Here is a 15,858-nt window from a genome sequence, read left to right on the forward strand (position 1 = left end):
TAAGGAATCAATCATAAGACAACAACATCTTGAAACCAAACTTGATAGTTGATACAGTTACCCGATTGGTTGCTAGCGTGTCACTCCCACGGATCAGTGATCACTCCCTGCGTTGCTCGGTTACCAGAGAGCGAGTGCCTCTGTTAATGCAACCAACCTTGCGTCACATCTTGTGGTTTCTTCTGATGAAGAAAAATAAACGTTTTTTTTAAATAATGAAAGTTTTATCGAAGATATTTTTTATTGCTATCAAGTATGAGTCTATCGTAAGGCTGGTCCGATAAAAATTGTGTTCGATAAAACATTAAGAAACCGGAAGTAACGAAGCAAGGTGAGTTGCATGAACAAAGGCACTAGCGCTCTGGTAATCTAGCACAGGGGTGTCAAACTCAAATACAGAGTGGGCCAAAATTTTAAACTGAACTAAGCCGCGGGCCAAGGTTGAACAAATTAATCTTTTTGATAGGGACCCAAACAAGTTTTGCATTAAAATATGAACAAGCAAGGCTTATATAACTTTATAGTAACATGCAAAATCGAGTTTGAAATAATAATAATGATAATTAAAAAATATCAATGGCATATCAAATACAATTTAAATACAAATTGAATGCCTCTTTTCTATTTGCAGCCTTCTGAGGTAAATATCAACATTAACTTTTTCCAATGGCTAATAAATTAGAAAATAAAATAACAATGAATAAACCAACCATTCAGGACTTTAAACTGCTCAGTTTGCAACACACTGATCTAATCTGATGTGCCCAAGCCAGATACCTGGCATCTTTTCTTGGATGCTAGTTCATTAATGTCGTGGCTCAGGCTTTGAGCTGAGGCAACCTTCATTATCGAACGAAGTTGTTCATCAATCATTATACCTCGTAGTCCACCCGGACCACAGTCTTGGGGGCGTGCTTTAAAGGCACCGCGTTTATCGTCCTCTACGAGCTGTTGTCACGTCTGCTTTTCATCCATTCCAACAAGGTGCCAGCCCGATCACAAAATATGTGCGGCTTCTGTACACACACACACACACACACACACACACGTCAATGCATGCATACTTGGCCAACAGCGATACAGGTTACACTGACGGTGCCCGTATAAATAACTTTAACACTGTTAGAAATATGCGCCACACTGTGAATCCACACCCAACAAGAATGACAAACACATTTCGGGAGAACATCCGCACAGTAACACAACATAAACACAACAAAACAAATACCCAGAATCCCATGCAGTCCTAACTCTTCCGGGCTACAATATACACCCCCGCTACCACCAAACTCCCCACCCCCCCTCCCCCCCGTGCGTCGGTTGAGGTGGGCGGGGTTGGTGGGCGGTGTTTGGTGGTAGCGGGGGTGTATATTGCAGCCCAGAAGAGTTAGGGCTACATGGGATTCTGGGTATTTGTTTTGTTGTGTTTATGTTGTGTTACTGTGCGGATGTTCTCCCGAAATGTGTTTGTCATTCTTGTTGGGTGTGGATTCACAGTGTGGCGCATATTTCTAACAGTGTTAAAGTTATTTATACGGGCACCGCCAGTGTAACCTATGTCGCTGTTGGCCAAGTATGCATTGCATTCACGTATGTGTGCGTGCTGAAGCCACACACATTATATGACTGGGCCAGCATTCGTTGGACTGGGTGAAAAGCAGACGTGATGATTTTTTGGAGGGGCACTGAAATTTGAGAGTCTCCTGGGAGGGTTGGCAAGTATGAGAATTAGCGGTGAATGCGGTGTTACCGCGGCACCGCCGCTGAATTTAATCAGCGGGCCAGCTCTAGTGTTATTTTGATATCGCCTCAAGGGCCAAGTAAAATTACACGGCGGGCCAAATTTGGCCCGCGGGCCAGAGTTTGTCACCCATGATCTAGCAAAACAGGGAGTGATCACTGAGGAATGGGAGGAACACACTAACAGCCAATCAAGGAACAGTAAAAAGTTTGGCTGTGCCACCTTGCTGTCTCGCTGTTGGTTCTCTGCATGGAGTGAAAAGAGAAACAAAAAATTAGTGCTGCACAGAACGAAGAAATTGTCGATGAAACAGGAAGTTACCTCGACAGTGTGACAGTTTTTTGGTCTTTTTCAAACAGCCAGTAGTCTTTAGCCTCGCTCTCCCCTTTTTTCAATACTCGTTCGTGCCCTATTCGGGTATACAGTAGGAACTAAAGCGCAGGACTGTATAAATAAAATGAATTACAAAATATAACAAATGTGCTACTTTAAGAAAGTTGTCCAATAATATTTACTGCATAGGAATAATTCCTTTCCATGCTTAAATAGGAATAACAGACAAAATGAAATGTTACACAGCAACACTGCAGAAAGTATTTTTTGCAGGTTTCTCTGTTTACATTTTCACACTTTGCACTATTGTGTAGCACTTTTTATGCATTTCTTGCGTATTCCTTATTTTTGTACCTTCATTTTAAGAGGTTATAGTAAAGTGTTCAACGTGATTTTAGAATTGTGTTTACTTTGAGTGTTTTCTATGGTTGTGTTGACGTTTTTTGTCTTGATAGCTGAGGGGATTATAATCAGTGGGAGATTACATTTTAAAAAAAACAATGTTTTCATATGTTTTTCTCCTGCTCCTTATCTTTAATAGCTCATAAAAAATATCAATAATTAACAATATCGACTGATATAAAAGACATCGGCCAGCTCTAGAACACACTCAAGGCTGCTTTATTGGGTGAAACGACTGTAATGGTGACTATATGGGTGTTTTTTATGTTTAGAGGGCTCTACTAATGTTAAAAAAAAACGTATTAATAAGGTTGTTAACATTTTTTGTGCTCTCACTATGAAAATAATAGATTTATTAATAATAGTACTACTTTGCAGAAATCTTTTTATAGCAGTCATGTTCGGTCTTAATTAACCACGATAAAAGAGTGGCGAATGTACACCCTCAAATTCTCTTCAGCTTTCAATTCTCCATATACATCATTCAGAAACCCCGCAAATTTGCTTATATACTGACTGTATCATGTATATAAGCTGTTTTAGTTGTTATATTTGTGCGTATATACAGTATGTCTCAATTTTTTTTATTCTCTCGCTAACATTCTGTATGTGTCATTCCTCAATGCCGCCTGTATGTAAGAGTGTATACCACGGGTGTCAAACTCATTTTAGATCGGGGGCCACATGGAGAAAAATCCACTCCCACTCCCAAATCTACTGGTAAAATCACAGCACGATAACTTAAAAATAAAGACAACTTCAGATTGTTTTCTTTGTTTAAAAATAAAATAAGCACATTCTGAAAATGTACAAATCATAATGTTGTTGGGGTTTTTTTTACACTTACATGTTGCGGTTAATTGTATTATATCTTCATTTGTCATTATTTATACTTTCTGAATAAATTATGTGATAATGTTCATCAGTCAACTCATTGGTGTTAATTTTCAATCTATCAAAATAAAATAAAAATTATATCAAAATCAAATTACAGGATGTTATTTATGTAGTTTGCTCATTTTCCTCAACTGGTGCACTAACATGTGGTTTATTTGTTTTACATATGTAGCATAATCTACAAAGAATTGCTATTGCGACATCTAGTGGACACGTTTAGAACAGCAGTTTAATTCCTTCAAAAAATGTGGCTAATTTTTATACTTCGCAAACTCATCCCGTTGGCCGGATAAAACCTGTTCGTGGGCCGTACGTTTCACACCCCCGGTGTATACAAACAACATTCAATTGGACCAGACATTTTTCATTGTTCATAATTAAAAATAGACATTATTTTTGTCCACAGTTAACTTGGAATGGGATTGTTTTCCTCACAATCAAAACGTCCAGACTGCTCCCACTGGGCAAATCACCAGTCAGTCTGAGTGTGTGCTACATTTATAACAAAAAGAGTGAACCTTGTAAGAGCCTGATTCATGTAGTTCGTCATTTAGTTGATACGTTTTTTTTGGTCCAAACAACAACGTGCAATTAATTTTTTTTTTCATTTTTATGTGGACAGTAGTGCAGAAAAATCATTAGACTTTTAGCAGGCAGTGGTTTGTTCCACATTCAAAAATAGTAACTACTTTAACAAATATCCCTCTGTCCACCAGTTCTACTAAATTATATGTTGTATGTGAAACAAAAATGTCAATCCAACATGACACAATTTGTTATGCTAAATGTGAGAAGTGCAGTTTATAGCATATACTGTGTTTTTTCAGGAGGAAGTCTGGGTCAGAGAAGTGAAATCAATATACCACTTGACAGCAACTGTCGCTGCACATTGTCAGTTCAAGACTTTATCTAGAAAGTGGGAATGTTACATTTATCCTAGGGAAGGCTTGAGCTATTTTAAGCTTAATCTTAATTGAAGTACAGCTTTAAACCAGCCAGACATGAAGGAACATGGCTGCAGTCAAAAATCTAGACACTGCAATTAAAATGGAGATTCAGTTTCAAGGCACCAGATATTAAATAGACTATTCCTGTTCTTTCAGAAGTCTGGGTGAGACAAATGTAACGTGATGAAAAATATATTTTAGAGTGGTATATGGGGGTTTTGTCGTCTCACAAAAGCATTTCCATACATCCTTCCTCGCAATTAACACTTGTCAAATGTGTGACTTAATTCACACGTCATTGTGACGTATTAGGACAGTGTTTGATGGAATATGTCATGCATGGAACAACAGTGTTTTTCATACATTTATTTGTGGTGGTTGACCACAACTATTATGTTTTATTTCCTCACTGTTTGTCTCCCCACTCTCTTATGGCGCCCATTAAATTTACAAAACGGTTGGCCTTTGATTTTTTTCAGATTTAGAATCTTGTAAAGAATGAAGGCAATGAATAATTCTGACTCAGGGACATGCTTTGACCATCATAAAACCTTGATTTAATGTACAATAAATATTGTAAGTACAGCCTTTTAACATTCATATCAGTCATACACGTGTAAAAGAAAGTTGACCACCGTAGAGTAAAACAAACAGAAAAATTACCCGCTCTTAACTAATAAGGAATGAATGATGTGCAGCGTACAGGAAAATTAAAGGTGAATAGACCTGCATTGAGACTTATGTAAGCTGATTTTGCAGGTCAAACATTTGTAAAAAAAAAAAAAAAAAAAAGTTAATGACTCAATATTTACAACTAAAACATGATGGATTCGGTGGCAGATGTGTTCAAACACAGCCGGTCATTCATGAATGCTGTATATTGTAATTTCCATTTTAATTGCCTTAATTCCTTGCCCGTATGTGGGCTTTGTACCGAGGATGTTGTTGTGGCTTGTGCAGCCCTTTGAGACACTTGTGATTTAGGGCTATATAAATAAAGATTGATTGATTGATTGATTGAATTTTTCAATTTTGTGTTATTGTCAATAGTAACAAAAGAAAAACACCCAAGAGAGCAAAACTAATATTTTACCACGTTAACCCTAATCTTTTAGATGCTCATGAGCACTAATGACAGGCCAAAAGTTTGGACACACCTTCTCATTCAATGCGTTTTCTTTATTTTCATGACTATTTACCTTGTAGATTGTCACTGAAGGCATCAAAACTATGAATGATTGATGATGCTCTAATTACTGCTTTGCACACTCTTGGCATTCTCTCGATGAACTTCAAGAGGTAGTCACCTAAAATGTTTTTCACTTCACAGGTGTGCTTAAAGCTCATTGAGAGAATGCCAAGAGTGTGCAAAGCAGTAATCAGAGCACCGAGGGTGGCTATTTTGAAAAAGGTAGAATATAAAACATGTTTTCAGTTATTTCACCTTTTTTTGTTAAGTACATAACTCCACATGTGCTCATTCATAGTTTTGATGCCTTCATTGACAATCTACAATGTAAATAGTCATGAAAATAAAGAAAATGCATTGAATGAGAAGGTGTGTCCAAACCTTTGGCCTGTACTATATATATATATATATATATATATATATATATATATATATATATATATATATATATATATATATATATATATATATATATATATATATATGTGTGTGTGTGTGTGTATATATATATGTATATAGAGGCAATATTTTTATTTATTTTAAAAAATACGTTTTTTTTAATAAACCTTTATTTATAAACTGCAACATGTACAAACAGCTGAGAAACAATAATCAAAATAAGTATGGTGCCATTATGTTGTTGTTTTTTCAATAAAATACTGGAAAGGATAGAAATGTAGTTTGTCTCTTTTATCCGATTATTAATCGATTAATCAAAGTAATAATCGACAGATTAATCGATTATCAAATTAATCGTTAGTTGCAGCCCTAATGGAAATGTAGTCACCGTTGCTGCTGTTTCCGTTTTCCAGGGCCTGGGTCGATCGTTTTCGAGTTTGGGGTTGTGTCGTGTACATTTTTTCTTCTCCATGATGAGGGTGAATCCATAACGTGCTAAATGGCTGCCTGAATGATTGCGTGAGTGTGTGTGATTTAACGTGGGCAATTTCATTAGTCCACTATGTCCAATTGTGCAAATTCATTGAGCTGATGTGACAAGGCTTAATTAGTTGGTGGCATGTGAAGCCTGTGAACCCGGGAAAATCCATGAATTACCCGTAGCTTTGCATAAAGCGCAGAGTTCAAAGTGTGGGAAATTACGGCAATATTTGTTAAACCGCAGTCTTTGTTGATGGATCTTTCACAGTTCACACATAGACACTTTACCTGGAGACTCACCCATTTGTATTCACTACAAGGCTTTTTTTCGTGACTTGTCTCCACCTCTATCGACTTCTGCTGAATTTCTAGTTTTCTCACTTATTAATGTTCTTCACCGTACACTGAAGATGGGCTGCATCTTGCCAGAAACCAATCGTGTGTTGCAGTCACGCACGTTTTAATGATGATTCCTCCAAAGCAGAAAAACCTCAGAAGAGCTTCTGATGCTCTACTTTCTGCAGTTGTCACTGCCGCCAGTGAGCGCATCAAAACATCATGAAAACTTAACAGCAGCCTTGGAGAGGTAAAGTTTGCCAGTGCATACTCAAGTCAATTTGCCTTTGCACAATAAACCACATATTGCCAAGAGACAAGCGTAGACTATAACAAAGAAAACAGTTGGAGATGATGTAGGTTATGAATAACTGCACCAATATGAATATGTGGGAAGTTCTGACACTAAGGAGCACTAAGAAGTTTTTGATATATTTTAATATGCTACATTTATAGGCTGACGATGTACAAGTTTGGACATTAGAGTTTATATGGACAAACATTGAGTCAGAATGTCAGAATAGGAGGCTGGTTATAAATCACAACATTGAAAGAAAGCATGGTTTCACTTTCCAGAATCATCTATCCGTTTTCGAAAAGGTTGTCCTTATAGACCGAATACAGATGGTCATTGGAAGTGTGTTTCTCAGAGAGAACCGTGTTGTTGGTGGTTCGCACAGTGCCACTGGATTGCCCCGTATCCACTGAGTCATACTCTACCCTCTATATTGCTTCTATTAGTCATATTCCGTGCTCTGCTGCCTCTGTATTGACCGCCTGTCTGATTCGTGTGTCCTGGATTGTGTCTTGCAGCTGGGTACAGAGTGGACCGCTCCAGGCGAGTTCAGCAAGTTCAGGTCTCAGTCCTCCAAGTCTGTGCAGTAAGTACCTGTGACATTCTCACTTCTACATTTCTCACAGAGCACTTTGCAGTGTCGGAAAACATTTTAAAGCAACACAATATTAACTTTTGTGTGGCACCGTCACCAGCGACCCCTAATTTCCTAAGCGGCAGAATAATATTGGCTTGTGATGAGGAAGATTTATTTTTAAAATGTGGCAATCTTGAAACACCATGCAATGGTTAGAAGCACTTCAGCTTGCTTTTAAGGAAGTTCACTCTTTACTGGGGCAAGCACTAACCAACACTTAAACTGCTGGTAATGAACTTTTCACATAGTTAATGAACAAGGGGGGGTCACTGGACTCTCACATTATCATGAATAATTCAATAAATGTACCCACTCGCCATCCATTGCAGCCGGGCACCCAGGAGGGGAGCCCCCATTTCCAAGGTTTATTTTTTTCCCCCGATTTCAGGTTTTTGAGTTTTTCCTTGCCCGAATGTGGGTTGAGATCAAGGGATGTCGTTGTGGTTTGTGCAACCCTTTGAGGCACTTGTGATTAAGGGCTATATAAATAAACTTTGATTGATGATATGTAATGATGTAATACCTCACCTCACCTCATTATGTAATAACGCCACATTTTGTAATACAATTCTTGAACACGCTTTATAATAAACCGACGCATTTTGCAATAATTTGGTACATATTGCAAAAGTTGTTAAAAACATTTTTTTAACAAAACGCGACAATTTAAGAGCATGATGTAATGAATCGAATTTGATGCTTTAATTAGAAAAACTATCAGGGCAACATGAATCATTTAATCTTAATTCAGTGGTTCTTAACCTTGTTGGAGGTACCGAACCCCACCAGTTTCATATGCGCATTCACCAAACCCTTCTTCAGTGAAAAATAAAATGTTTTTTTTTTTCAAATTCAAGACAAAGTTATATGTTTTTGGTAACACTTTAGTATGGGGAACATATTCTAAGTTACAAAGACTTAATTTAGAGTTATTTGGTTAGGGTTATAATAAGGCCATGCCGAATAAGGCATTAATAAGTACTTAATAATGACTAGATAGGAGCCAATATGTTACTAATTTGGATGTTAATAAGCAACTAATTAATGGTGAATCTGTGTTCCCCATACTAAAGTGTTACCATGTTTTTTTACTGGTGCACAAAATGAACCATGCATGAACATCACCTTGTTCAAACAACAAAACCAATACAGTACATAAACTCACAACAAATTACACACCTGCAAACCAGTCAGCTGTTGCCATATCCGTAATACGCCGATAGGGAGAAGTTTGTATTTACACAATGAGTCAGGTGTGTTTTGACCTCCGCCGAACCCCTGAGGCCGACTCACCGAACCCCTAGGGTTCGATCGAACCCAGGTTAAGAACCACTGATCTTAATTAGAACACATTTTATGGTAGGATGTTTCATTGGTCCAACCTAAATACAATGTAACCTTTCATAATGCATCAAATATTCACATTTTCATCACTACATTTATGAACGACAACAGCAACACAAGAAAAACAACATGCAATTTGTCATTGATGAAATATTTTTTTCGTTAATTTGTATTAGTGTTTTATATTGTTAAATGGTAAATGGGTTATGCTTGTATAGCGCTTTTATACCTTCAAGGTACTCAAAGCGCTTTGACACTATTTCCATATTCACCCATTCACACACACATTCACACACTGATGGCGGGAGCTGCCATGCAAGGCCCTAACCACGACCCATCAGGAGCAAGGGTGAAGTGTCTTGCTCAAGGACACAACGGACGTGACAAGGTTGGCAGAAGGTGGGGATTGAACCAGGAACCCTCAGGTTGCTGGCATAGCCACTCTCCCAACTGCGCCACGCTGTTAATATATAATGTAGTTTTATCATAACATAATCCATATTTCAACAGGCATTGTAAATAAAGTTGGTATGTTATATTCTACAAGCATTTCAGTGCACAGCTCATTTTCATTTCAGTTATGCTTCATTAGTGTAGCTTTTGCCTCTTTCTTGCACTCACATTCTTCATTGTAATCAATAAAGTTACATTTGATTACATTTGACCAATGGAACATCCTACTAGTGTCTTAAAATGATTTCTAAAGAACATTAAAAGTTTAATTTTGCTCTGATAGTTTTTCTAATAAAGGCATCAAATTTTATAGTTTATTACGTTGCAAAACAGGTGCATCACCCGCATTTTGTAATAACTTTTGCAATATGTAGCAAGTTATTACAAAAGAATAACATTTTATTACAAAATGCGTTCAAGAATGTCATTAGAAAATGCAGCGGATTACAAAATTAGGCGTTATTTTTATTTTTATTTTCGTTTATTAAATCAACATAGAAAAAACACAAGATACACTTTCAACTAGTACATTAACACAAAAAAACCTCCCTCACCCATTCAGACTCATCCACACCCACTCACACAAAAGGGGTTGTTTCTTTCTGCTACCAATTTTCGGGTTCCCACAACATGGACAACACGTCTGCAAGGGACATGTGTTGCTGGTCCACTAACATTTTCATTAATTACTATTTTTTTATGTAATTATTTTTATATTATTTTACTTTCTTTTTTATCCAAGAAAATGTTTATTTATTTATCTTATTTTATTTTAAAAATAAATAAATAAATACATTTAAAAAAAAAAGGACCCTATCTTCGCCAGACCAGGTTGTAAATGAAATTAGATTTGTTTAAAGGGTTTTTAAAACCAGGTCCAGTCCAGATAATGTCCAAGTCAGGCTCAGCAACACACACCTTCATTCATGTACAATGAAAATAAAAAAATTAGGGAACACAACATATTGCATATAATATATAAACAAATTTGCATTTTCAGAAAAAGCATTTATGTACAGTCCAGATTATGTCCAGGTCACTCAAATTAGGGAACACAACAACAGATTGCATATAATCTATAAACATAGTTACACTTTCAAAATAAGCCTTTGAGGACTTCCCATCTTTTTTTTATGTTTTTTGGCATCATTATCGTTTTCAACCATGTAACCTTCTAAAGTTAAAAAATACTGAACAAATGTTTTAAAGAAAGTAATACTAAGTGAATATCAGTTTTTAGCCTTAAAAATATTAGGCGTTCTTACACAGGTTAAATTTTATGACATTATTACATATTGCATAATTATTACATAATGTGTTTAGAGAGTGACTAAATAATAACAATATTAGTAACAATAATACTAATGGTTTTTGTCATGCACTTTACATTTCACAGAAATTCACAGCAGTTAGGTGTTGACCAACAGATAAGCTTGTTTAATAGAACACAACAAGGAATGTTAGAAAACAGGAGAAAAAAAAATCAGGCAACATAAAAAGTCCTAAACAAAACACTACTGTATTTACACAAAAAAACAGCAGCACAACATGAAACCAGTAAGTAACACACAAACAGGGCAGCTACTATTACTATAAGGGATAATAAACAACAACAAAGTTAACGCTTAACACTTTTCTTACGCCCATGCCAGGGGTGCCAAATCATGGCATACATTTCTTGGGAGGTTCTGTCCTCTCCTTCCAAAGCACCACTGACACCAAGGCAGTTGACAATATGAATCCTTTGTTTTTATTTTATAAGCAAAAAACAGCAAATTGCAGGAAAATGTTTGCTCAATGACAAAAGCAAAAAGGATTAACAATAAGGTTTCCAAAAACAAAGACAGTGCTGGTGTCAGCAAGAAGGAGAAGGGACAAGCGTAATCAAGCTGGCCATTGCAGCCATTCATCCAGTCCCAGCCTGATGGGACACACCTGGACACAGCTGCAACTAATCAAGTAAGGAAAAACCAAAATAAAAACACAGAACCCAAAACTCAATTAAAAGACAAACAGGGGATATAGAAAGGACTGCCAGCGACTCTACAATACTACTGATATATTTAAGGTAGGTTAAAGTGTGTAAGTGTTATATAGTCAGATTAGTTGTAATGTTTTCATCATTACATTATAATAAATCACATGTGTTTTAGTTGTGTTTACTTTAAAAAAAATATACTTACATTTTTCACTTAATAACACGAGTGGGAACATTAAAATGTTGTTTTGTTAAATTATGTAGATTACCATAATTTCCAAGCTAAATAGCACACCTAAATGTAAGCCACACCCACCTAATTTTGTCACGGCCGGGGGATTGCAGCTTACTGCGGGGTTCGTTCTCCCGGGATGCAAACGGACCACTCCGGACAAGGCGTGCAGGTAGGAACATGATTTAATCATCAAAAAATAACGCGAAGTACCAAAAACAGAAAACAAGCAAAAGGGATGCGTGCCGATCGCACGGTAAGCTAAGGACAAAACTTAGAGCAGGAATCATGAGCTAGGAAACACGAAGACCAAATGTAACAGGTGGCATATAGCAAACAATGAAGCCAGGCCGACTGACCGGCAAAGGCAGGATTAAATAGTCCCTCTGATTAGTGCTTGGGAAACAGGTGAGCGTCCCGAGCATCAATCAGAGACAGGTGGAAACAATAAGCACCCATGGTAACGAAAAACAAACAAGGGTACACAAAAACAGGAACTAAGGGAGTCCAAAACTAACATAATATAACAACACATGATCCGGGCCACGGATCATGACACATTTTTGGACAAAATGTATTTTTACCTACTGTATATTGGCCACCCAAGTCTATAAGGAGCAGGTATACACATTGAAACATTAAATATTTACACAGGTGCTTGTGTTCATTAACACATTTTAAAAAGCTCTTGCGTACTAATACCGCTGAATTTGTATTCTTTGGCGCACAGTGGTCCGGTCTTTCGAGGCTCATTAGTGGTGGTGGATTTCCGTTTTGTGCGGTGGCTGTTTTCTTTTTCGATGGCTGGGTCAATCGTCTTCAGTCATGGGGCTGCTTTGTGTGCATTTTGCCATTTTTTTCTCAGTGACAAGGGTGAGTCCATAACGCCCTAAATGGCTGACTGAATGATTGTTTGAGTATGTTTAATGTAATGTCAACATTCACCGTCGTTCACCGTGGCCCATTTGGAAATTGCATTGCTAACTTTATTGGCAGCATGTGAAGTTTGTGAACTCAGAAAAATCCATAAATTAGCCACAGCTTTGTAAAATGTACAACAGTAGGGTTCATAATGGCTTAAAGACCAGAAATTATGGTACTTTTGTTTTCTTGAATTTTGTGCACAAAACATTAAAAAGTAGGCTTTTATATTGAAAGATATGCAGGAAGTCCTAATGTGCAACCTTTGTTGCAACAACTGATGTAGACATACAGTAATAGTATATCTAACACTAAATAACTGTCCTTCGTTTTAAGCAGCTTGACATGAAACAGTTGGACTGTACCATAAGTACCATAATATGTCACACTCAATGCCAAATTTCCAACATTTTGTCCACACTCACACGATGAACTCGACATACTGCAGTGGTAACTAAGTGCACAGCGAGTGTTCCATATCATTACTCCACATACTGATAAAGTAAACATTGTAAGTATTTTATGGTTATACAGAATATATACATATCAGTGACGTGCAGTCACTAGAGGCAGGTGAGGCGGGGCCTCACCTGCCATCATGGAAAGAAAAAAAAAGTAAAAAGAAAAAAAAAAAATTAAATTGTTATATGTATCCAGTGATTATACTATAAAGTTATTTTCCATTTAACTTCACCAGTTTTAGATTATTTTTATTCAAAATCGCTGAATTTTCACATTTGCCGTTCAAATACTGAGAAGAGACGGTGCGGTGATCAGCAGCCAGTTGAGGCACGTCACTGAGTTGTGCCTCAACATGGATTCCGGACTCGGCTAACTGCTGGCCTGCTGTGCAGTGAGACCGTATTGCTATATGAATTATATTATACATTTCCATAGTTTAGTTAGCTGAGGTATATAATGTACAGTGTATTTTGTCAACAACTGTATGTGTGTAAAGTATTTCTTGTGCTGAGCGATCATAAAACTGCTGCGAAGAAACACTGGCTGAGGCTCGCGTAACCCCGCCTCCTGGTGCCCGTTAAGGCACCTTCGCCGCAGACTGCACCGCCCGACGGGAGCGCCACACCAACCAAAGCCCACACCCAAACCCTCCACGTGCAAGACCGAATCCACCCAAAAAAAGTCACTTAACAAGAAGCCAAAAAGTGCAAAAACAACATTGCTCACGCCGGAGGAGCCGTGAACGACTGCAGGGACACAACATTAGGTACACCTGCAGACTGCAGCACGGATTTCATATTTCATTCATTCACAACTCCTCCAACACGAACACCACTGTTCCCGCGCTTATAAGTAAAGGTAAGACCATAATAACGTTTTTTTTTATTAAATGTGCTTTTTTGTGTGCTACAGTTTGTATGTGTAAAGTTAAAGTTAAGTTAAAGTACCAATGATTGTCACGCACACACACTAGGTGTGGTGAAATTTGTCCTCTGCATTTGACCCATCCCCTTGATCACCCCCTGGGAGGTGAGGGGAGCAGTGGGCAGCAGCGGCGCTGCGCCCGGGAATAATTTTTTGTGATTTAACCCCCAATTCCAACCCTTGATGCTGAGTGCCAAGCAGGGAAGAATGCTGGTATGAGCTTTTAAACATAACCCGTTAACTGCTGCCAATCAAATGGTGAATAAGATACTCTTTAGGGTTCATATGTTTGTAAATCTGACTGTGATGAAGTCAGTGCCTCACCAGCCATCAACCTCACCGCACGTCACTGATTTATATATATATATATATATATATATATATATATATATATATATATATATATATATATATATATATATATATATATAACAATCTGGCAGGACGTTGAAGCTAAACTGCCATTCTAGGGGATGTTTTTGGCCTTGTCTGTCCAATAAGTGGGTGTGTTTCAGCAACTCACACATGTTACAGATGCATCACGTCCTGTTTCCAAACAGGAAAGTGTTGTGTTTAAAATATGAGCAGTGTTAAACAACTGTGGGTGGATAGGCTCCAGCAACCCCCCGCCACCCCAAAAAGGGACAAGCGGTAGAAAATGGATGGATAGATGGATGGGTCCTAATTTTGACAGTACAAACACATTTGCACTGACTCAATCTGTACAGCTTCTCGAAATATTTTTATCAGGAACTAATACTAAATGTAAACGTGAGTGTGAAATAAAATGTGAAATAATCTTTAGTTGTGAATAAGTGAAAAGAAACAACAATCCTTTATTAACAATACAAATAATTTACAGTAAAGCCTAGTTTACATAATACAGTGTTACCTCGACTTACGAGTATTTTGAGATACGAGCTGTCATTTATAACCCACTTTCTGAGCATGTCTGTAAACGGTTTGTGTGTGGAGGCGTTCCCTGTAGATTGCAAATGAAACCCTCCAAAAGTACAGCACAGTGGCACCACAACTTAGGAGTACCTTAACTTATGAATAATTTGAGATGCAAGCTGTCTCTCTGCTTTTACTTATGTTTTAAAGGGGTCATAATAATGTTTTTTTTCTACATATAAAACACTTCCTTGTGGCCTACATAACATGTTATGGTGGTTCTTTGCAAAATTGTGCATAGATCGTTTTACAGACCATCTTCGAGTCGCTTTCTGACTGTCTCTCCAGTATGCGCCGTTTTTTTTGGCGGTCATATTTATGTGCTAAAGTCCTCCTCCATGCCAAGCCCCCTTTGACTGCGTCTTCTCCTGTCATCTTGGTTGTAGTTTTTAGCACATCCATAGTGTGTCTACAGACAAATATAAGTTAGAACTATATGCTGATTTTGTCACACGGGGGTCGCAGCTTGCTGCGGGGTTGTTCTTCCAACGCAAGAACGGCTCCGGACGACAGCGTAAAGGTAGGAAGTGATTTATTTCTCAACTAAAAACAGAAAACAAGCAAAAGAAAAGCGTGCCGAAACGCACGGGAAGCTAAGGCTAAACTTAGCACAGGCAAAAGACAGGGAACTCATAAACTTACGTGACAATTTGCATGGAGCAAACACAACGAAGGCAGAATGAGTGACAAACAAAGGTAGGCTTAAATAGAGTCTCTGATGAGCAACAGGTGCGCGTGCAAGGCAGGTGAAAATCAAGTAACCATGGTGACGAAACAAACTCACAGGTGCACGAGTAACAACAAAAGGAGTCCAAAACTAACCAAACATAACCAAACAAAACATGATCTGGACCACGGATCATGACAGAACCCCCTCCCCCCTCCTCAAGGACAGATTCTAGATGTCCATATAGAAAACACACACAAAAAAAAA

The 15,858-nt window shown here is 37.7% G+C and overlaps 1 protein-coding gene across 1 annotated transcript in view; it reads left to right on the forward strand.

Annotated features, from left to right (window-relative positions):
• b4galnt4a (beta-1,4-N-acetyl-galactosaminyl transferase 4a) overlaps positions 1-15,858 on the forward strand; it is a 397,542-nt gene that overhangs the window by 283,781 nt on the left and 97,903 nt on the right. Inside the window, exon 7 of the mRNA XM_061970004.1 lies at positions 7,538-7,605. Coding sequence (XP_061825988.1) covers positions 7,538-7,605 — 68 coding nt within the window. The remainder of the gene's footprint in view (positions 1-7,537; positions 7,606-15,858) is intronic.

Source organism: Nerophis lumbriciformis, linkage group LG10 (genome assembly GCF_033978685.3).
Source record: "Nerophis lumbriciformis linkage group LG10, RoL_Nlum_v2.1, whole genome shotgun sequence".
NCBI classification, from domain to species: Eukaryota; Metazoa; Chordata; class Actinopteri; order Syngnathiformes; family Syngnathidae; genus Nerophis; species Nerophis lumbriciformis.